The sequence below is a fragment of the Meleagris gallopavo genome, chromosome 13 (assembly GCF_000146605.3).
Source record: "Meleagris gallopavo isolate NT-WF06-2002-E0010 breed Aviagen turkey brand Nicholas breeding stock chromosome 13, Turkey_5.1, whole genome shotgun sequence".
Classification (NCBI taxonomy): Eukaryota; Metazoa; Chordata; class Aves; order Galliformes; family Phasianidae; genus Meleagris; species Meleagris gallopavo.
This window is the reverse complement of record NC_015023.2, coordinates 15,037,060-15,060,407: the sequence shown is the minus strand read 5'-3', so window position 1 is coordinate 15,060,407 and position 23,348 is coordinate 15,037,060. Positions and strand designations below refer to the sequence as shown.

Sequence of the window (23,348 nt, the reverse complement as noted above, 5' to 3'; positions counted from 1 at the left end):
TGCTGCTGCAGAGCAGCAGCAAATGAGATACAGAGAGTTGGAACAAAATTTAAGGGAGACAGAATACAGTTTCCACATGAGAAGATTAAAGGAACTAAGATATTTTAGTTTCTAAAGGAGAAGTGTAAGAAAAAATACAAAATGAGTATGGGCAGTTAACTAACAATATACTTGAATTTACCAAGCTTTCTGTTTATCTAATTAGCTGAATTTTTAGAATACATTAATGCTATTAATGTTAGTTTCAGAAGTTTCAATATTGAGAAAAAGACTCATTTAGCTGTGCTGTGAATTATATGGAATCCACTAGATTAGGTGGCAAGCCACGAACATTTACTGGTATCAATTTGTTCTCTAACACTATGTTGAATTTTTCTTTCAGTGTCTTAGCGATCTCTTCATCTGTGAGGGTTGTGGTCTGCAGCAGGTCTGTGTCCTCCTTGTACTTGTACTTCATCTCAGAGAAGGTCCATCCAACTAAGGCATAAAACCCTTCAGTGGTCTGGAGGCTGCAGATTGACTTCTTCTGAAGTATGGTATCCGGAGACACTTGTAGGTATGTGTTTAGCTCCTGGAAGTCATCTATATGTTTTGGCTCAAGAGTGAATGAATATAGTTTTCTGATATTGCCCATTTCTGGAGTATCAGAGAGAGGAACACTTCCCTCTGGAACATAATGTTTCCTCTTGACTTTCTCCAAGTACCAGATGCCATTGTCTTCTGTGAAGCGGAAGATGCCAGGAATCTGGGGTTGATCCTTCCCAGAAATCAGCAACATTGGCAGCCATGTTTGGTAGGGACCACCACCAAAACCAGCATCTACTATGTAGGAACTTCCCTTGATCACAACTTTCAGTAGGATGTGATTTATTTGATCAATGTATGCCCTCTTTGCTGGGTCATAACTGTTTCCTCCAAGCACACAGACTTCATACCCCATTTCTTTCAAAGCCCAAAATAAAAGGTAGTTTGTTTCCATGCACCATCCACCACGTTTCTTTTTCACTATTTTATCGTAAGTAGATTGCAAATCCAGGTCAATGGTCTCTCCGCAGTGCATGCTGAGGTTTTCAAAAGGAATCGCCTGGATGTGACACTGGAAGATGGCTGTTAAGGTTTGCAAGTCTGCATCCTTATGGGAGCCATCAAAAGAAATTCTTGAGAAATACTCTTGAATGTTCATTTTACCTGTGTGAGCAGGAAAATAGCCAGTTACTGTTGTGCAGCTCTCAGGGGCTTCCCTCCTATTTCTGTAGCACAGGTTAACCAGCCTGCAAATGTATCTGAGGCTGTTTCACTGAAGATTTGAAAGACACCTGTGCCTTTGGTAGGAGATGAATACAGGCTAGAGCTGCTTCTATCGTCTATATTTCTTAAAGAGACAAGAACGGGAGCAGGTAACACTAAAGCTTTATCTCTCAGAAATTGTTTTCAGCACAGCTGGGTGTCTCTGCTACAGGAAAGCACAGCACATGGCATGACAGAATCTTTGGCCCCAGATGAATGCCCACGTGACAAAAATTTTAGGAAACTGGCAAATGAGGTTTGCAAACAAGCTGTTAGCCTAGACTAGCTTAAGTCACAGCAGTGTTTTACTACTGCTTTTACTGTAACAGTTAAGTAATTCTTTATCACACAGATAATTTAACAGGGAACTTTTACATTCATGGCTTCAGCTAACCAGGATTAACTTCTCAGTGTGTCACTATTTCAGACAAGCTTCCATTTGAAGTAAATTGTTGTTTTCTTAATTTCTTTAGTTTTCCTGTGGAGTTCGGACAGAGCTTTGACTCTGTCTGTTAAAAAGAAGGGATTGTTAATTTTTCTAACCCAATAGCCAGGAGCTGATAATTATTTCAAACACCTTCAAGACGCATCCAGTGGCTTTTGGTTTCTTCTGCTATCTTTTACAAACCAAAGAATTCAGCTGAAATTGTTGCATGTATTTTGTGTCTTCGTTCTCTCATCCCCTTTCTTTTCATTAGCGGAAAGAGCAGAGATGCAAAAGGTTCCCTATAACACTTTTAATCCACTGACTGATTTGGTGTCTGTAGGGATTTGTTTTGCCTTTAATTTAGATTTCGTTTGGCTTTTTTTCCATTCCAAATATGTTTGTGGTTTTTTTTCCCCAGAATGATTTATAATCTGCTAAGGACTGCATGGAGTTCCAAAAAGGTCTGAAGATTTTTTTTTTTCCTCCTTGAAATCACTCATACATTCCCTGGGAAGATTTTGTAACAATCCTTTGACACAGATGACATGGGAGAGATCATCTCCCAGCAACTATTCTCAGTTTTGGTCCACCTGGTCTCCTAGAAGTGATCAGCAGCTAGATCCAATTTCTGATAATGCAGGGAGCTTTTGAAAATCCCACCTTGAACACATAAATGAAAATGCCCTTGTCCTGGAAGGTGAGTGTGTCAGATGACCTTGTCTCTAGACCTTAGCTCCAGCTTTAAAGCCATCAACATAACACACTTAGTTGTATTTGTGCTAGTACCAAGATTCAGACTGTGTGATACAGGAAAATATGATAAAACAGAGTACTATGACATTAAGGGAATAAGAAATAAACATTTTAGCTTCAGAAGGACCCAAAGAGGCTACATGAAAAAAAGTGTATTTGATACTGCATTTTATGTGTTCTTTTTTTTCATCTCTTTTTAGGACAAGAGCACTCATCTCTGGCAGAATCTCCTAGGAAACACTGATTGTACAGAGCCATGCCACCAAATAGATGCAGACATGCATGCTGCGAAGCCCACCCTGTGGTTTTCTGCCTCATTTTTCTCTCTACTCTCATTTTTAGCAATTCTGCATAGCCAGATAGAAGCATCTCATTCTTATGATGGTGTCAAGCTGCACCTTTGTGCCCAGGAGGAGCCAAGTGAGTCCCTTAGCCTGGTGAATCTCAGAAAGTTGGCAGTGGCTTTCAAGTAAGTGCTCATCCATCCCTGTTGTGACCCAGAGCCTTGGAGGTCTCCCTGCAGCCCATCTCCAGAGTTAAGATCCCTGTGGTGTATGAGCCTTTGGGAACCTCCATGGGGCACAGGCAGCAGGGGCCTGGGGAGCTTGTAGCAAAAGCTTGTGCCACAGCTTCCTCAGCTCAGAACCTCATTAGTTTAACAACTGTGTAATAGAGACAGGTATCTACTGCTACTGAAATATGTATGTAGGATAAGGCTGCAGTATGAAAGAGTCATTGTTAGTGAATGTAGGCAGGTAGCAGCCATGTAAACTGCTGTTTGCTCTCACAGCTTCCTGGAGGCAGAGCTCCTTATCTACACAGCACCATTGCCCACCACAGCAGGGCTGTAACAGTGCAAACCCTCACCCAGGGAATGCTTTGCATCCAAAATCAGAATGATCCTTCCCTACTAGAATTCAAGAGAGACTTCCAAGGTAAGATCCTCTTGCACATGCCTATACATTTTATTTGATTTTAAGCTGAATTGCAGGACAGGAGCTGGCTTTTTCATACACCCTGGCTCAGCATAAAACGAGTTCGTTTCAAGCACTTGATCTTTGTACTTTGACAATGGCCTTGCAATGCTACACATGCTGTCAATCCTCAGGTGGCTGTAATTCACACTTTACTAATATGCCTGCAGTGCAAAGCATGTGGTTTGCAGATGCACAGGGGTGGCAGAAGGCTTGTCCATAGCTACATGCAGAAGTGAGATCTCAGACATGTGGGTGCTTACCTCTGCACTAGGAGCTGCAGGCTGGCTAGCTCTTAAGTTCCCAGGAATGTTTGCAATGGGAGCTGCCCTTAAAGATCAAGGCTGCTTTTTGCTGCCTGGCAGGGACAGCATTCTCCTCCAGCAGGACCAGAACACGAAGGCAGATTAGTTTCATTTTTTATAATATTGTATGTTCTGATGGTCTTACTATATGATTTTTTATTTTATTTTATTTTATTTTTTGCATAAGCACAGAGAGCCCTGCCATGCAAGTAACTGCGGTAAGTGGCATATGAAGAGCCAGAACATGGTGCTTTCCCCCAGATTGCTTATAATATTGTGTAGGCTTAAACCTCCCAAATTACTGCTTGACGGCTAAAAGTTCTCCAGGAATGCAAGGCAGCAATCCATTACAGGTAGCATGAGCATCTTTTGCAAGTGGCTGTCACCCCATTTGCAATCCCCATCGCCCCTGTGCTTCAGTCTTTGGAGCACCCACGCCAAAGCAGCAAAGCAAGAGTGCAACATTTGATACATCAGTGACACTGACGTCCAGGATCCTTGCAGGAAGTGATTTAGGACTGAGAGCTTCTAAGCCAAGCCGAGCAAGTCACTGACCTGTAGACAGGAGGTGGCAGCAGTAGGATTAGGCTGGCTCTGGCCGTTAGGCAGCAAGGCCAGATGTGCACAGGCAGTCAGTCCTCCGAGGCCTGGAAGCACTGTCCTTCCTAAGTGGGGTGCTGCTGAAGCCTGCTAGGCCTTTAAGACTTTGCCTCTGATAAGGAAAAAAGCAAACGAGTGAAATCTGAGCTGAGGAGTCTCTTTTTTCCCCTCCCAACACAACTGCATGTGATTCGTCAGGGCTGGCAGTGCTGAGCTGGGCCAGCAGGTAGCAGCCAGGGCACAGACCTCTGGAGCTGAGTCAGCTGAAAGAACTCTGTCATTGTTTGCCCTTCACATGCTGCATCTCTGGGGCAATGAGCTTAACCCCTTAGCCTTTCCTCTGAGCCTACAAACCAACCCAAAGCATGAGAAATAGCCAGGCAGAGGCCAAGGAGCTTCCAGGCCACAGCTTCCTTCCAGCTGCAGCCTCCTCTGGTCATCTCCTCCATTTCTGCTTCCACTCTGCTCAGTTGTGAACCCAGTAGATTCCAGGCTGATTCCTGCTGACCATCTGCATTACAGGGTACTCCTGCCCTATGACAATCCCCTTTTTCTTCTGCAATTTACTTTGAGGTTAACATCTAATATCCCCATAGGATATGGGGAGCCTTGTGTGCATGCTTATATCAAACATATACGGATGCATTTGAGAGCTAGCTGTGTCTCTGTGAAATGCCTTTGGAAGGTGCAGAATAGGAGCTGCTTTTGCTAACTGTAAATTTCTAGTTGCAGGAAGCTGCACACATTGCTTAACAAACAAGTAATAAAAACGGAGGGGCAGTGAGTTATTGCATTTCTAACAGCCTTAGCTGCAAAACATCAGCACATGCAGACAATCGGGGTAGTTGTGGTGATTAATGTTTGTTTTTTTTCCTTTGGGATTAGAGGTTGTAATACAAGAGGAACAAACAGACTGAATACTTCACAGTTCTTGTTGTTTTTTATTTAATTGTAATTGACTTACATTATTAATTGTAAATGCATAGTTGTAATGCTTTGTGATTTGTACATAAAGGGACATCAAGCATCATCTCATAGGGCAAAGTGATTACGTTTTTGTAATTTCTCATGTAAAAACCTTAGCCTTTAGGTATCTGATTAAGATTCATCATTTCTTCTTCTATCAATATAATTAGAATCATTACAAGCAGTCAAATACATACATTTTGGAAAAACTAACTGACAAGCAGTAATATTTGTTATAGAAGTGACAGTCTTGTGTGAGGAGGGTGCATTTCCAGCAGTCCTCTCCTGGGTGCTCACAGTCCACAGGAGGTGCTTTCAGTTTGAAAGCTTTGGTTATGTTGCTGAGGGTACAGAAGTCTGAAAAAAGGCAGAATTGTCTCCTAATATTTCTCATCACCAGTTTTAAGCCACAAATAGCCCCTGCGGTGAGTGTTAGAAATGCTGTGTGAGAAAGTGTGAGGGGTGCAGGAGCACAAAGGACAGGCTTATTGTAGCAAATGGCATTGGATGTCTTTATTTTTCTGTCTATTACATTTCAAAAAATAGTATGGCATTAATGTAAGATGTGGGTGTGATTTTCTCCAGGTGGTAGAGCTAAGTAATAAGGAAAGGGACACACTGTTCCATCTCCCTGCCCTGCTGCTCTGGGTTAGAGGGAAAAGCTTTTAAGAGATGAATGGAGCAGGGAACGGGCAGCATCTGTTGCCAGCTAAGCACAAACAGAAGGGGAGTGATTTGATTGAGTGAGGAAGAAATTATTTGTACCCAGACCAAGGAGAGATGCAGGAACAGTTGTGAAAATCAATTGCTTTTCCCGATTCATGCTAATCTGTTCCGCCTTATGCTGGGGTAAATGGAAAGAGAAAGATTAACCTTTAGATTCTTGTCAGGAAGAGGGGGAGAATTGCAAGTAATGCTAGCATATTGAAGTAATGCTAGCATACAGGCAGTGAGTTAAAACAGAGACAGCCTGCTTGTATTGATGGGTACAAATTTCTTATCTAATATTATATTGAATTTCTCCTTCAATGTTTTTTCCATTTCTTCATCTGCAAGAATTCTGATTTCCACCAGATCCATGTTATCCTTATAATTGTACTTTATCTCAGTAAGTTTCCACCCAACGAGTGCCCGGACTCCATCAGCTGTCTGCAGGCTGCAGATGGACTTTGTAACAAAAAGTGAGTCTGGGGCAGTCTGCAGGTGCAGATTTCTGGCTCTAAACTCCTCGATGTCTAGTGGCTGGAGGGTGAAGAGATAAACTCGACGGCAAACTTCTTTGTCCACGTTATGAGGAGCAGTGTTGCTGTGGTTGGGAACATACTGCTTCCTTTTCACCTTCTCAAGGTACCAGGTCCCATTCTCTTCTAGGAAGCGGAAGATGCCGGGTGTCTGAGGCTGGTCCTTCCCTGAAATCAGCTCCATCGGCTGCCATAGCTGGTAGGCCATCCCAAAACCACCATCCACAATGTAGGATTTGTCATGAAGCACCACTTTTAGCAGCAGATGATCAATGTCATCAGCATACGCATCATGCTCTGGGACATAAACTTTTGCTCCCAGAAGGGCGACGTTGTACCCTAGGGTTTTCAGGGCCCAAGATAAGAGGTGGTTGTTCTCCATGCACCAGCCCCCACGTTTCTTCCTCACTATCTTGTTGTAAGTGGCTGCTAGATCCAGCTCGATGCTTTCCCCACAGTGAATGCTGAGGTTCTCAAAAGGAACTGCTCGGATGTGGTGCTGGAATATTTCCGTCAGGGTTTCCAGGTCTGGTTTATCATGGGAGCCTCGGTAAGAAATTCTGGCAAAATATTCCTTGATGTCCATGCTGCTTTTGAGAGAAGGGTGAAAAAACACCACAGTTTGTGCCAGAAGTAATGGAAGGATCTTCCTCATCCATTATATTGACAACAGCCCCATTATATTGACAACAGCCCCATTATGAACAACCCACTCAGAAGAGGAATGGGGTTTGACAAATGGCCCTATCCAAGGCAGCTGAGTGCAAGTATTAGCACTGGGGGAAGCCAATGGGGCACTACTGATGAGCACAAATGTTATTTTTAATTGTTTCTTTTACAGCTGTGATGAGAAGCTCCAGCTGTGCTAAGCACATTTCAGCCGGGAGTTCCTGCCCAGCAAAGCTACAAATCTCTGTAGGAAGGAACAAAAACAGTAGTAGCTCTGTTTTCCTGCTAGAAATTATAGGAACTGAAACTCTCCAGCTCTGAACTGCTTTACACATGGTTTGACTCGGCAAAGCAGAAACAGAAAACAGACCTCCCCCTCCCCCCCTCCTCCTTCTTCCCCACAATGCAATCCAGAGTGTTGTCTTCAACATCTGAAATTAGTCTGCTTGGCCATAGTGTGGTCTCCATTATTTAGGCAGGACGTATCTGCTCTATCTGCTCTCAGTGCTGATGGCAGCAGATGTAACCAGGAGTACTTACTTAGGGCTGTGAGCACTGCCCTCCCTATCCAATCCAAAGCAGAAATTTTAGCAGGAGACTGCCTTTCCTGAGCAGAGGGGAAGAAAGCATCTTAAGGACCCCCTGCCACTCTTCCTGTGAAGGTGGCAAGAAATGGGATTCTAATGTGGCCATGTATCTATATCCCAGCCTGGCACCACTGCATCTCAGATGGCTCTGAGTGCAGAGCACCATTCTTCAGATCATGAACCTGAGAGGTCCCAAAATGCTCTCAGGTATCCATGTGTGGTTACTAAAGTAAAACCATGAGAAAATCTCCAACTGTTGCAACAGGGTTAAGTTCTCGATATGATGAAAAATAGCACACAGCAAATTGTATGGGAGTTTTGGAAAGATAGTTTCAGTATACATGCAAAGCAATGAGAACGCAAGCTTTCTATTTGGCAGTGTCCTGGGAGAAGCAGAGGGTGTTCCCAGGGCTACAAATGTTCAGAAATCTGTCACTATTACACCATGACAGGTATATGAAATTCAACCAGCAGGCCTGAGTTATCAAACATTGGGTTAAGAGCATCCAGTTATTATTTTGACTCTTCTCTTAGTTTAGCCTCTGGCCTGTTCCCAAGCTTTTGTCCTGAACACCACAACTACAGCATTATTTGGAGATGGGTTTTGCAGAAGCAGAGTTCTTGCAGTGGGAGCTTTAAGCTGGTATCACCAGCACTGAGCTTCTCTCCCCACACCCCTTTCTTTCTTCCTTTCCTTCACTTTGCCCAAATAGGTGAAATGTTTACATTAACTAAAAGGGAAAACATCGGCGTTAAAGAGTTTATCTGTCTTCCTGTCTGCTTCTTGTGGTTCCTTATAAGGCCCTTTCAATAGCTGAATCTGAAATAAGTCAGATGGCACAAATGCTCAAACAAATGTTGGAGACTGATAACCACGTAAATAATCTGTTACACTGACACAAAAGGAGGCATTGGTAAGCAGCTGCACGTTGCTCGCTCTGCTGTTACACAACCTGGCTGTTTGCTGCTCTCAGACGTATCTCACTTCCTGGTTAGGAAGAGTTCAGCTGCCTAAATTCAGGGGTTAAATAAAGGTCTTACCTGGAAAATCAGTTCAACTGCAAACGGATCTCCTGGGGCTTGGGGGGATTTATTTTAGGCAAAAGCAAGTGGCGTGGCTGGCTGTCCTTTACTTAGCACGGGGTCGAGGACTGTCCAGCTCCCTTCTGGGGAATGTCCTTTCTCTCAACTTGCTTCCACCCGCCTCTGTCAGACTGCAAGAGCTGAAAGAGGAGGGGAAAAAAAAAAGAAAAGGGTGGAGCACAAGAGCTGTAGTGAGCAAGAAAGAGTGACAGCACTGACTCGATCCACATGCAAAACCTGGTCTTTATTAGAGCAGAGGTTGCCTGACATTTTCATTTGTCTCATGCTGCCAGCAGCAAATCTTGGGCTAAGAAGAAAAGGACGAGGTTTTTTGTTTCGATATGTAGCCAAACTCACTGAGTAATACATGCTTACCCTGAGTACTGGCTCAGTGGTTCTTTGGGTACATGGGAAAGAATCCTTGCATCCATTCTGTCTGAAAAGCAGCAAGATTTCTGCATGGGGTCCTGCACCTGTAACCCCCTGCCTCAATCAACACACACCCTAACTTTAGTGTTTGCTTAATTCACCCTTTTTAACTTATATGCTTGTTTGCTGGTTTTTTTGTTGTTTTTTTTGTTGTTGTTGTTTTTTAATTTTTTTAATTTATTAATATTATTACTGCAGATTTCACAGAATGAAATTTCACAGGATAAGGCTGGGCCAGCAGTGTGCCTGCTTTGATCTCAGCTCAGTTTAGCACCTAAGGATGCTGTGGTGGTGAATATGAAGTGTAAACACGTGAGGAACTCCATCCTCTCAGTGTGCTTCACACTGCTTTTCTCTGTACACATGTTGCTTGCATTCTTCCAAGCTAGGACTTACTAATTCTCAATATATACAGATGGATTATTCTGTGTTAATTCCCTCCTTCACATTTAGTATCACTAGCAAATTTTGTTCAAGCTTTGATTTATTGTGATAATTGGTAGAGATGATAAATCAGACCCAAGATGCCTGTGGTAGCATAGCTCCACTGCCATATCAAAATGTGCCTCTTTATCATCCCATCAGCATCCAGTGTTTGACCCGACCAGACAGAACCGGTGAGAGATGCTCAAGTAGCAAGTTACCTGCCTTTCTTGGGCTCCTCTGGTCATGTGCAACCTGATGAAAAGAGAAGCCTCACATTTCCTAGGTAGAGCTTGCTGTTGGGCTATTCCATTCTCTTTTCACATGTCATTTCAACAAAGAGCAGCCAAAATAGGAGCATGGAGACCAGTAGTGCTTGGGGGAACCATACTAAGAATAAGTCCAAGGTTCCATCACCGCATTGTGCAAGCAGACCCAGCCACAATCCTTGCCCGGACTCATTGCTCCTCAAACCTTTAAAACCAAGAGTTCTCATCCTACCTGCTTGCCAAGGAGTTCAGAGGGCTAAAGGTAAGATAAGGTTCCTCTTGACCAGGAAGTCCAACCACAGACTTTCCATTTCGGCTCTAGCTTTTCATTCCAGGCTTGGCAAGGCAATAAAATGCAATTACTGCTGCTGTGTAGCAGTCTGATATGCCATAAAGCCCCACCTGAGTCCATCCTCAAAAGTGACAGAGGGCAAAGCCCAGCCCACGTGCACACAGAGCACTTGAGTAGCGATGACCCGTAACTCAATTTCCCAAACTTGGCAGGATCTGAAGCTCATTGAGCATTTTCCAGAAGAACATCAGTGTAATTGCACATAGCTTTTATTTATTCATTTAAACTGCCGACAGCATTTAATTTATTACTGAAATCTTTCTCTCATCCTGACTCTCCTGAGAGACTGCATCAAATATTCCTCCCTCCTCCCTTTAGCAGAGCATTACGTGCTGCAATGTTTGCGTGGAGAAATACAAGCATTAGGCACCCTGGCTGGGGGAATGTTGTGCAATTGAGTGTCTACTCACCGTTGAGCAGCTCCCAAGGGAAGAGCCTGCAGTGGCAGCAGTGACTTCTGCCCGTGGAAGATGGTAGCTGTGCTTGAATTGCTTGCCTTTCACTTGGCGATGGGCTCTGTAACAAAGTAGAGATTATTATCTCATGTTAGCTGGGTGCTTAATACAGAAATAATGTAGTATTCTACTCATCTAGCTGGTCTGGGGTGGGAGGAAAGAAAAGAGGCTTTTAAACTAATAGAACATCTGACATGTTTTAAATGGAATAAAATCTTAAATTCTTACACAACTTCCAATTCTTCCATACTGCTGAGCTCTGAAAAATAAAATGCTACACATCCCAAGCTGAGCAGTGTGCCCTATCCCACCATTTCCAAAGGGATTTTAATACCTGTAAGCCACTCTAATATGTGAGTAGTAAATAATATTCATGACCTGTAAGCAATATTCATAATGGTAGAACTCATGCTTTGTATTCATTGCCTTGATATTGCATATCAAGCAGCCGTGGCTACGTATCTCCTCTTTGCATCCCTCATGTGCAGTCTGGGCGCTGCAAGGAGTCCTCTGCATGGCCCAAGGGAAGAGCCTGCAATGGCAGCAGTGACTTCTGCCCGTGGAACGTGGTAGATGTGCTTGAATTGCTTGGCTCTCTCTTGGAAGAGAATAGACAAGATCTCAGTTTTAGCATCTCTGTCATCTGAGACATCTTTCTGAAAGCTGGTGAGAGTCAAAAATTCTCTCTTCTGTTTATCTTTACCCTGCCAATATGAGGTTTTTCACACAGGCTAACACCAAGCATGCTAATGCAGACCAAGACAACCACTCTGGCCTGCAGGGCCTTTCGCTCCAGAGGGTTTCAGCATAAATCTCTTAAATGCGAGTGGTCATAAGTCAGTTAAATTCCATTTCAGGGGGAACAATAAGCTTTTCTACATGAATGGTTTTATCTCATTTTAAATAGCTGCTTTGATGAAAAATATATCCATTTACGTGGCTTTTATTTTCCCATGGATCATGACTGCTGTGGTGGACAGGACAGAGTTAGATCCTCGACAGTATGTGTCCCCAGCACCCCGGGCCATCCTACAGTTCCCCGTGCTTCTGCCAGCTCCAGCATGACTATGGGGAAGCAGAAGTTGTCCTCCATTTCACAAGCAGTGATCACACCCTCGTGTCCTTCTCCATCTTGCCAAGGCTGAGTGGAGGGGCATGGTGGAGGTTGTGCTGAAGACTTGTCTGCCACCCAGAGAGGGGTTTGGTGGCCACAAGCTGGGAACTGGAAAGGAGCAGAGCTTGTGTGTCCCTTGGCCAGACCCGACTGCTCATGCCCATCTGACCCAGATCAGTCAGGTGCCTGGCTCTGGCCAGGAGCTGCTGAGTTCTAGCAATGGCCATGCAGGGGGAAAAGAGGTGCCAGACAGGTAGGAAGGGAGCTCTTTCTGAGCTGGGCAGGCCCTGGCTAGTCTCACACTGCATTATTGGGGTTATGCCACTGGCAAGCTTGCATCCCTCAACACCAGCTTCTCCCTCAGCACAGCCTACAAAAGCACTGCCCAAAACACTCCTTATCAATTGGGATGTAAAGTCAGCATCAGTGAAGTCACACGTAAACATTTTCAAAGCAGAAATATATAGCTAACTAGAAACAAGACCTGAAACCATGGCTGGGACATCCCCATCTGCAACCACCCCATGGCAAATTCTCCTGGTGGAGTCTGTCCCCATAACCAAACCACCGTCAGCCAAGAGAGAAGATTTCTCTGCATCCAAACCATTGGAACTTGAAGGCCCTCCTGCAGCCTGCTGCAGCTCACTTACGTGATGCTGCAGGTGCTCAGATGTCAGTTTCAAATCTCAGTTCTGCAAGAAGCACATGAGCTCCCTCTTTTTCTCCCTCTCTTCATCAGACCATTGCATCCACCACCTCAAAAATATTGCAGTGCCTTCCAAAATCAATACACAATATGCCCCCAGAGCATCTTTGGAGACCCAGGGCGTTAATCTTTCTCTTTTCATTTCAACATCCCACCTAGACACTGGATATATTCCATTCTCCCAGCTTTTTTGTGCAGATATATACACTCCCAAGATTAAGCAGTTAATAAATGCCATCATGTTAAGCTGTAATTGCTGAAGGGAAGTGTGACAGCGTAATGTGTAATGGGCCTCAGCAAGGCGGGCTGGACCCTGAGCTGCTTTCATTTCACATTTTCTAATGAGAGCTGTCGGTCACGCTGTCAGAGCCACTCAGGGCATTTCCTCCCCTGCTCCTCTGGCACAGAGCTGCAGCGGGCAAAATGGGCATCCACAGCAGAGCCCATGAGCAAAGGAGGTGGTGTATGGGGCAGTACTCATCCCTGAAGGACACAGGTAAGATCCTCTCCAATTTCACTCCATTTTCACCATCATTGGTGGCATCAATAGCAGGGCGGTGTTTTTTTGCATGGATAGAAAGGCCTCATCTGACAATAAAGATGTTACATTAGCCTTAATACAAAAACCAGCAGAAGAGATACCTTTAAAATTAAATCACTGATCACTTGCAAAAGTTCTGTACTGTTGCCAAATGAGTATAGAAAATAGCCCGTGACCTACACACGCAATCCAGCTGTACAGGTGTGACCTACCTGCACAAAGAGGGCCTGCAAGGCATCAAGCTCTGTCATTATCAGCCTCTATCATTATCAGCCTGGGTATTCAAACCTGTTTACCATATGCAAAGAATATTTTTGCAAAATGTTTCAAGAGGAAATTACTCACAGCTAATCCACAGGTGCACTGATGGAAGGAGAAGCATTTACCTGAAGGAATACTGTGGGGAAAAAACACTGCTGTGAGCGGGATATAAAGCAACCTAAAGAGCATCTCAAAGGGAAATAGTCTTTAATTGGCCTAAACAGAAAATATACTGGCTTTAATTCATGTGTTTTCCATATAGAGATCTAATTTGCATTACAGGAAAATATGCATATATAGAAATACACACATGTGTATATTAGCTGTGAAAAATGAAATCCCCACCTGGCTCTCAGCCTGCTTCTCCAAAAAAGCTCCTCCAAAAGAAAGCTGCTGTTTCAGTGAGAAGGCTCTCGTTGAGTTCAGGGGGAACAACGTTCAGCCCTATTTCAGGCAGTTAGCATGGAAACACACAATACGAGGAACAATTACATGAGTTCTGTCATTCCTGCTGTTCAGATATTTTAGTTTTTGGAGAGTTAGGTGGGAGGGAAACCTTTTGTCTCCATGAAGAGCATGAAACAGAGATGTGCAGTGACAGCAAAAACTTCCACCTTCAGAAAACACATTCATTATAATTCACTATCATGCATCACAGAAATCACGCACGTTTGGGATGACATCGCTGTCCTCCTCCCTGTTGCTGAATCAGGAGCAGGGAAGAAACAGCGGAGATGCTTTGGGTTCACAGTACTACCCCCCAGACTCACCCGAGGTGGTTTGGCTGCACAAAGGAGATCTGGAAGCAATGGGGACTCAGAAGCATGGAGCTGGTCCTGCAGGGGTCTTCTGCACCAGCCCTCAGCGTTCAGTAACCCCAGTGCAAACACGATCAGTATAAATCATGCGCGTGGAGCTGGGTGTCTGCAGAGCGATGTATTTTCCTGGTGTAGAAGCAAAAGGTGGTGGAGCAGGGGTTACTGTGGCAACCTGCTCTTGCCTCTCCTCTTTGCTGGGCTCAGGAGCAGTGCTGAGGCACAAGGATGTCACATCAAGGTGGCACTGCAGGGACTGGGCCAGTATGGACAGCACAGACAAGAGTGGGATGTATGCAGCACACACAGCTCCATGGGAGAGTGGGCACCAGGGGCTGCAATGGCTCCCTGCTCCAACACCGCACTGCTCTCCATTGCATCCTCTGAATACGTTCTCATTTCTCACATCTCCTCTGCAAAATGCCATATCCTGCCCTCTCTGCAGCATCACCTCCAGCCCCTGACCCACAGCAGCGTTATTTTCCCAGCAAGTATCAGTTAGATCCTTGACCACCTGAACTTCAGACTGGCCTTTACTGTGAGGTGACGAATCTGGCAGCACCACCTCTGTACATTTCCAGCCCATAAGGTAAACAGCAGCTAATTTCCATGCTGCGTCATCACGCTGTCACAAATTAATGCTACAATCCAGGTCAGTATTTCCTCCCAGGCAGATGCTGAGGATGCTGTCATGCTGGAAGATTGTCACCAACCTTCCCAAAGCAGATATTTAACAGGAGCTGTAGTAAGAAACAGGCATTGAGAAGTGACTGGAGGCCACGTCTTTGTCCACGGAAGCACAAGGCAAGCAGCACAAGCAACCACCTGTCCTCATGCTGTTCTTTTGCCAGTTTTTACCCGCTTTGATATTATTCTTAACTAATCCTTGCCTTTACCAGCTTAACTAATAATTTTATAGGCAGTATAGTATTGTGAGCTTTACTGCCAGGCAGAAGCTCGAGTCCCAGGGCTCATTACTTTCCTATAGAGAATCACAGCAACCCAGTGGTTAACATGGCTGCCACCTATAATAACCTGATGCTGGTGCTGGCACTCACAGTGCTCAGAGGCAGCCAAAGTATCCCATCTGTGAATTTGTCTCTCCCTTATGCACCTGAGATCGGTGGCAGTAAATATTCTGCTCTCTGGCAATAACTGAGAGCTGCAAGGCTGCTGGGGACTCTCCTAAAGGCCCCTGCCATTGGACAGAAGCTTCCTCTGCACATTTATCAAAGGCTCTCCTGAATGTTTCATTGTAAGAAAATTCGACTGCTTGTTTACGAGGCCACAAAGCTACCCAATTTAAAACCACAAAATCAATGTGCTAAGTGCATCAGTTACCGCTCTGGGTTGCTGCTCCTGTTAGCCCCACCGTCATTTTCCATCGCTTCGCACAGAGTCAACAACTCCTCCTAATTCAGTTTCATCTGCAAACTTGCACAAAACACCTTCTAATCCTACATGCAAATCAAAACACAGCCCCAGAGCACGCTGCAGAGACCCATGCTGCAGCCTCAGCCATGCCTGCATTGATACCCTATTGCTGCTCATCCCTCTTTACTAACCCTTCAGCCTTGGGCCAGCGCTTGGAAGAGTTGTGCCCATGCTGTGCACCCCTATCACTGCACAGCTTTCATTTTGCTTTCCTCCCCCTGGAAACCGGTGTGTGCTCTAGAAAGCTGCACACCATATATTAGTCCTATTCCCAGCCTCAACAACATCGAGCTGATTTTAGAGGAACGCGCTATGATTTAGTTCCATCAGCAAACTCTGCAGAAGCAGTGAGAAATACAGACCCAGCCACGATCCCCACAGAACCCACCCACAGCCTCCCCAGTGCTGGCAGCATCCCCTCAGCACTTTAATTCCTATCATCTGCCCCATTTGTATCCCGCCTCACTCCTGCCCTTGGTTAACGATCTGATTTTGTATGTTATGCGTTCAAAACGCTCCCTGGCGATAAATGTTTAATTTCTCTCGCTCGTGGCACCTTTGTGAAATATTTATGATCACTAGATGTCACTGTAATTTTACTGTCTCCAGCCTTACCGAACCGGTGCGATTCCCCATGCTCTGCTTGCTCGCAGCTCCTCGTGCAGAATGCATCAGCAATGAGCCCAACAGCCCGCTGCTGCCCTGCTTGGGTCCTGCAGGGGAACACAGCACAGACCTCATCCTGGGCTTCACCTGTGTTCTCTGAGCACAGCAGTTAATCACACAGGGGTTGGAGCCCAGGTATGTCTACAGAGCATCTTTCTGTTACCTTAAAGATTCTTACAGAATGTATTTCTTCCAAGCCAGCTCAAGTGCACGCTCTCAATTTCCCTAAATCGTTACTCCTATGATTTCTGCGTTGTACACATCTTTTGTTATATATAATTTAAATGTTATGGGTCACATTCCCGCATAAACATGCATGGGATCTTTTAAATTGGAAAAAAACTCAACAAAACAACAACAGTAAATGTATGGGAATACCCATGCATTGACCACATGTCTATGTCTGCTGATGCTACCCAGGTCACTCACCCCTACACCACATCCCACCAGGGAAAGCACTGAAAGCAGGACTTCCAAGAAAAATCCATTCTCCAGAATGCAGCACGAAGGTTCCTGATGCAGAGCTGGTGGCTGAGCTGAAAAAAGAAAGCTCTTTGCTGGCATCTTTTGGTGAGCCAGAAGAAGGGAGCTGTTCCAGGAGAACTCCACAGTCAGGGAAGGGGAGATTCTGGTTTTCTCTCTAGTGAATGAATGAACAAAGACACGGAAAAGTAGGGAGGGGAAATCAGAACCTTTTGGATGAGGAATCACTGCCACAGCTGAAAATATTGGAGGGAATGAGCACTGGGCAGAGCAGCACAGAGCAACGCACCAGCTTTTGTTGCTGCCACTTTCACCTGTCCAACATTAATACTACATCTCAGGTGCTTGAATGCATTACATTCTGCAATCAGCACTGTCTCACTTTCGATGAGCTTTTCTATTTGGAATTCACTATAAAGAGCTTAAATGAGCAACAATGCTTCTGAACAAGCACTTTATTTTTCTATGTAGCCACCAGAGGAGCTTTGCTGATTCCCCTGAGGTCAAGCTCTTATCATCTTCTCTGCCAGCCACAGTATAAAAACTCCTACATTTCCTTTGAATTCTGTTGATTATTTGGAACCACTGAGTGCTCTCTTTGGAAACTCTCCGCTGCAAATCTATCCCACTATGATGCACCATATTTTGCCTAATGAGTGAGAGCGACATACAAATCAGGAGCTAAAGAGATTTGAAAGCACTGCCAATGAATTTATAAAAACGTTAGGGCTATGCTGCTAATCCTGAAAATGAACGGGAACCTTGCCCATACAACCATTCCTGTTAGGGGAGCAGCAGGTAAGCAGAAGCAGCTCTGTGCCAATTGGAGACTTATTAGTTCTGGATTAAAACTAACGCAGAATCACATCAGCACTTTGCTTGGGGCAGGAGGAGAGGTTTTGAGGTGTGTTAGGGCAGCACCCTAATCCCAACACTATCCCTTGTTTGCACTTGTCAATACAATGCTTTAATGGGCACGGTGATGATGGGTTGATGACTGGAGTTTAAAGTCTTTTCCAATCTTAATAATTCTATGATGCCAGCTCTCCCTTGGAGTTCCTCTGCCAACAACAGTGCTGGAGAGGCTTTCATCAAGATAACTGATAAAAATGGTGAGGAAGGATAGAGAAAGCAAAGGGCTGAAGTGGCTAAGTAATGAAAATGACATCCTGGATCAGGTTTTGTATTTACAGCAGACTCTCCTCAAGGTTCTCAAACTCTTCTTAAGGAATTTTATGAATTTTCTTACATGTTTTGAAAGGTTATAAATTATCTAGGAATCTGACTGTGCATACATAAAAAGCATTGGAGCGGCTCAATTAAAGGTGGAACGACTTTAAGCCCCATTAAACATGGGCAGCTCCCTGCCCATAACATCTCTTGTCAGGCCATTGGCTTACTTCTGTGTAATTTGAGTCAATCAGGAATCTTTTCAGTAGAACCCAACATAAATAATTATCAATACTAAGTGAGAGACTGCATTTTGAGAACTTCTTACACCCATTTCTTTTTAGTGGTTGAAAAACCAAGTTAAGATTACACGGAGCACAACTCAAAAGCAGACGGAAGCTATGCGAAACACCCTTACACAGGCATTAGTGTAAATCATATTTTTTAAGTAGATTTAATTGCTGTTTACCCAGCAGTACCCCAGAAGACTAACTTAAACAATACAGTGCTATGAATTCATAGCACAGATTAGTTAAAGCAGATGGCGAGCCCGTGTGGATGCACTCCATCAGAGAAAACACAGCCATAATTGGATTTATTTTAATTCACTTATCCTTTGACTACAGGAGAAATGCTAGTAACGTTGCTCACGCAGACAAGCCATGAGGTTAGGGCTTTCAAGGAGCTGCTGCTTTCATTGTCCACCACACTGTGTTAAAAACTGGACTTCAATTGGTGGACTCCTGTCTGCCAGGTGGATCTTTTATCTGTCTTTTATCTCCACCAAGGAGCCACAATGGATCCCAGCTTACAGCTCCAACACCTCCGCACAGCTCACCCAACCAAGGCCCTGTGGAAGCCACCCAGGATCCGAGCCCAAAGGGATTGAAATAGCCCATCTCTAAACAGTCAAATGAATACTGAGTCAAGTGGCAGCCAGAAAGTCTTGCTGTCTCAAAGCCCCGGTTTCTCCCCCAGCCATAAAACCTGCCAAACTCTCCTCTGTTTCATCACAAACCAACCCGCCTTTCCAAAAATTAATTTGCTTTTGCTTGTTCTGGTTGCAATCATTGCTTGTGTTCTTGAGAGTTTGCAAACATGCTTGAATTAAATTATGGGTCTGGTCACATAATTACATCCTGTACAGTTTTAATTCATTCTTTGCTCCAGTTTAATGTCCTGGCTTTGTGTGCAGCATGCTTAAATGTCCAGAGCCATAGCATTCTCACCCTTTATGCCACTGCGAATTCCTTGCAGCCACTAGATGTCACCACGATTTTATTTGCTTTCTAGTCTTTACCCAGCTGGTAAAGTTAAGAACACGGGAAAATAATCACTGATTAATAACAACAACAACAAAACACCTACCATAATGAACACTTTGCTTAGAGAGAGGAAGAAGTGGTCCTGACTTCTGCTTTTGTGCATGCCATCTGTGAGAGTACCCATCCTGCACACAAGGATACGACTTTAATTTGTCTCTTGATGGAAAAAGGATAGTTTTATTTCTTGATGATCCAATTTCCCCAGCTAGACATGAAGCTAAAATTACTTTTTTTAATACATTTACCAGAGCACTATTTAATTCTCCAGCCTCGCTTGCTTGAAAACTATTCTCCCACTCAGTAATTCTGCTGGAACAAAGCAGCTGACAGCGAGCTGCATCACCTGGGAGGGAAGTGGCCGAGGGAAGAGGTGGTGGGGAGATGAACAAGTGGTTCCACCACACCAGCCATAATCTGGAGGATAAGGATTAGAAATTGTGTGCATGACCCCACAAAACTCCACTTTGTCTCACACCTCACAAGCACAAAACCACGTAGATGCAGTGCAGAGGTGGAACTGTGGGCCTAACGAGAGCTTGTGCATTCTCACCTCCTTAATTACCCAAATGTCCAGCAACACAAAAGTCCTTCAAATGGGCCTGAGGCTACTAATTCATCTCCTAGATCATGCAGTAATTTGTCAGATGGCTGCGAGACTGCCTGACTTTGGGTGGGCCCTGAATGGCATAAATTAGTGCATTCCAAGAGAGACTCCTCATTTAACATTTCCTTCCAGATTTCCCAAGTCAGCCCTTACCAGGAATGGCACTAACCTTCCCTCTGCCCACTCTATTTATGTCGTTTCTTCTCACAGAGGTAAAGCAACACCCTCCCACAGCAATAACAACAGGGAATGCCTGTGTTTGTTTTAAGGATCATTCTGTACCTCCAACAGCATCTATTCATTCAGTCTACAGTCCGCTGTCATCCAAGAAAAGCAAAACAAAACAGGTCTTACTGCTCTTTGAGTCGAGTCTGTTATTTTCAGTCTTGTTTCAGGACACACAATATAATTAATGTAAGAAATAAGAGTGGCTCAGAACTTCATCCAAAGATGACAGGTCCAAAAAAGATCTCAGCTTCGAAATATTACTATCCAAGTTGTTCATCTTAGGTCTGGTTTATGACTACTTCTTCCAGCAGTGCTGCTCTACGTGGAATTAATTGCACCTCATGTACTTTCTGTAGAGAAAAGGATGAAACAGATTACGCATTTTATCAGTACTTCTTGCACAAATATATAAAGAGCAAAGGTTGCTTATTTTAATTTCTTTCATGCAAGTATGTCTGTAACTGTCACTTTGTAACTTGCTACTGATTGTAAAGTTGATGCAGGTTATCTTTAATTTCAGAGTTTTCCTTAGGAAGTAACCTTCTTCTAGGATTAAGGAATTAATTTAAATTTAAAATTACCTCTTTTAACAAAATATCTTCAGTTCTCTCTGATAGTAAAACATGTGCAATACCCAGTGGAACTGGTCACATCTTGCTTTCATAAGAAAGACAAAAAGAAATGTGGCTCTATGTAGGTCAAAGTCTTTCATGTCTCATTTCCTCTACTTCTCTCCTCTCTTCTCTTGCTTCCCACACCACCCTGCTCAAAGATAAAAGATCCACCTGGCAGACAGGGTAGGTGGTCCTATACCCACGTACCTTATTGCTGGTAAGAGGTGATGGATGCTCCTTACAACTCCCTGAAAGGAGGTTGCAGTGAGGTGGGAGTTGGTCTCTTCTCCCAGGTTACAGCGATACAGAGAGAAGGAATGGCCTGAAGTTCTTCCAGGCAAGGCTCAAGTTGGATATTAGGAAACATTTCTTCTCAGATAGAGCGGTGATGCAGTGGCACAGCTGCCCAGGGAGAGGAGGACTCACCAACCCTGGAGGTGTTCGAGAACCATGGAGATGTGGCACTGAGGGATGTGGTCAGTGGGCATGGTAGGAGTAGGCTGATAGCTGGATTAGATGATTGTAGAGGTCTTTTCCAACTTTAATGATTCAGTGCCTTCCTATATGCTGATCACACTGCTGGGTGAGAGTGGCTGTTGTTGGGCTAACCTCTGCCTTAGGCAGTGCTGCAAACTCCAGGAGGTGATCACCTCAGCAACCTGCTAGGAAGTCTTATTCACTGTCTGCCCTTAAAAAAGAAACACAGCTGTAGTGACAACAAACGGGCATTTCCTTCTCCAGTAGATCCCCCCTGTCAAAGTCTCAATGCAGGCAGATAAAGGATTTGAGAGCCCAGCTTTCCATGAGAGCCCCAGTCCCTTCCATGCTTTGGCCTCCCCCAAAGCCAGTGCCAATGTGACCAATGGATGTTGCAGAGGTAACTGGTGTAACTGGTGCAGAGGCACCACCACTGCCATGAATAATGCAATGGGGCAATGGCACCTTGCTATTTCTCCACCTTGTTAGCTTAATATCACTTGTTTAATTTGTCTATTTACATTAAGCCCAACACCTTAGATGCCCTGATGTATTTTATGATACTTTCTTGCTTTTGCTTTTGATGGTCCTATTTATGATTCAGCATACAGTACACGAGTAATCAATATTCTGTCTGGTTGGACATTTTATTTATCAACAGAGCCACCATATGAATTCAGTTGGTTTCCTGGAGGTCAAACATTTTTCATCTTCTCCATGAGCTAAAGAAAATTGAAAGATTTAAACTCCCTTTGAATTCCTTTGATTAACTCAGGGAAAATATCTCACTTTTTTTTTCCCCCCCCCCGACTCAGAAAGGGAAATGTGTTCTCTATAAATCTGCCTCATTCTGACACATTGATCTCTGCATAATGGGTAACACCAAGTGTTCAGGCATAAACTAGAAGATGAAGAAAGCTATGGAACGGGTATGAACAATGCTTTTATCAGCCGTCATCAGCATAGACACACATTCTCTGAGTGAGATTTAAAGAAAGAAAGTAAAATCAGTAAGATCTGTATAATTAATTAGCTATGAAGGACTCTGGGAATTGCACCTTCGTGGCAAGAAAACACCTACATTGCATCAGTAAACATTACACAGTCTTATGTACTTACGTCTGTATCACTCCCTCAGTTGAACTGAATTCTGTCCACACGTGTGTGTGTGTGATGCCATCACCTCAATCACGCTGCTTTCAAAGTAAGAGGAAGCCCATTGCTTTCCACACACAAGGAGGACAAGAGCAGCTGAAAGCCACATCTTAGCTCCCATGCACCTCCCCTGCTCTGCAGTGCATCGGACTGCGTGGGCAGGGACAGCAGCAAAGAAACCCAATGACTGAACCAATTAATGAAAATATAATAATGAAATTATACTCTCGATCACCCTCATATAATGTTTCCCTGTTGAATCCTATGAGGCTTTCTTTGTAAAGTTTTAAAGTCACATTTTAAAAAGTGCTTATGATCCACATAAAGTTGCATCATTTAAAATAAAAGCATGTCATAAAGCCCATTCAGTTAAACAAGAATATTCCCATACAGACACACTTCCAGTTGGTGGCTTGTTCCTAGTTTTTGGATTTGTTTCAGAATTGGTTTAAGATTAATTAAAACAAGCCACTCTTTCAGTGCCTTACAACTTGCACTCATTTAACTAAATTAACTCAATGGGGAAGGCAGAGTGAGGTCCAGGCAGTGCAGTGATTAAGAAAGACGTGAAGGGGTGGCAAGAGCAAAAGCAGCTCCCAGCTTTCACACCTCCATTGCAACAGTGGCTTTGTGCTACTCAGGTAATGTGGCCAGCCTGCAATCAAGGAAAACACTTGAGAGGACCCAAGCTACTTGTGGCTGGTGGTGAGCAGTGTCCTGGCAAGCAGAGCAAGGTGACCTTCATCTCACAGTCTGAACAACGTTCCAGCAATGTTTAGGAATGTTTTTCTTAAAGTCTGGTCCTTCACCATGTTAAAATAAAGCCTTCCACTGAACCCGTAACAAACATCTCCTGGTGAGCTGACTCATAGCTCTGTGAATCATCGTACATTCAATCAATCAGTGACTGTCTTTTTTTTCTTTTTTTTTTCTTT

General features: G+C 44.1%; 2 protein-coding genes across 3 annotated transcripts; both read right to left on the bottom strand.

Annotated features, from left to right (window-relative positions):
• On the bottom strand, nucleotides 1-8,938 carry LOC100549991 (arylamine N-acetyltransferase, liver isozyme). Its single transcript, XM_003209856.3, has 3 exons — nucleotides 8,851-8,938; nucleotides 4,302-4,458; nucleotides 1-1,188 (listed from the first exon to the last, which is right to left on the bottom strand). Exon 3 carries the CDS (start codon nucleotides 1,181-1,183, stop codon nucleotides 293-295), a length of 891 nt encoding a protein of 296 aa, XP_003209904.1. The 5' UTR covers nucleotides 1,184-1,188; nucleotides 4,302-4,458; nucleotides 8,851-8,938; the 3' UTR covers nucleotides 1-292.
• On the bottom strand, nucleotides 5,265-8,991 carry LOC100548608 (arylamine N-acetyltransferase, pineal gland isozyme NAT-3). Of its 2 annotated transcripts, none has more exons than XM_003209847.4 (2): nucleotides 8,851-8,991; nucleotides 5,265-7,140 (listed from the first exon to the last, which is right to left on the bottom strand). In XM_003209847.4, exon 2 carries the CDS (start codon nucleotides 7,137-7,139, stop codon nucleotides 6,267-6,269), a length of 873 nt encoding a protein of 290 aa, XP_003209895.1. In that variant the 5' UTR covers nucleotide 7,140; nucleotides 8,851-8,991; the 3' UTR covers nucleotides 5,265-6,266. The 2 variants fall into 2 exon arrangements, with proteins under 2 accessions (XP_003209895.1, XP_010716391.1); XM_010718089.2 differs by having other exon boundaries at nucleotides 5,265-7,143; nucleotides 8,851-8,973.
• Between the last annotated feature and the right edge of the window lie 14,357 nt (nucleotides 8,992-23,348).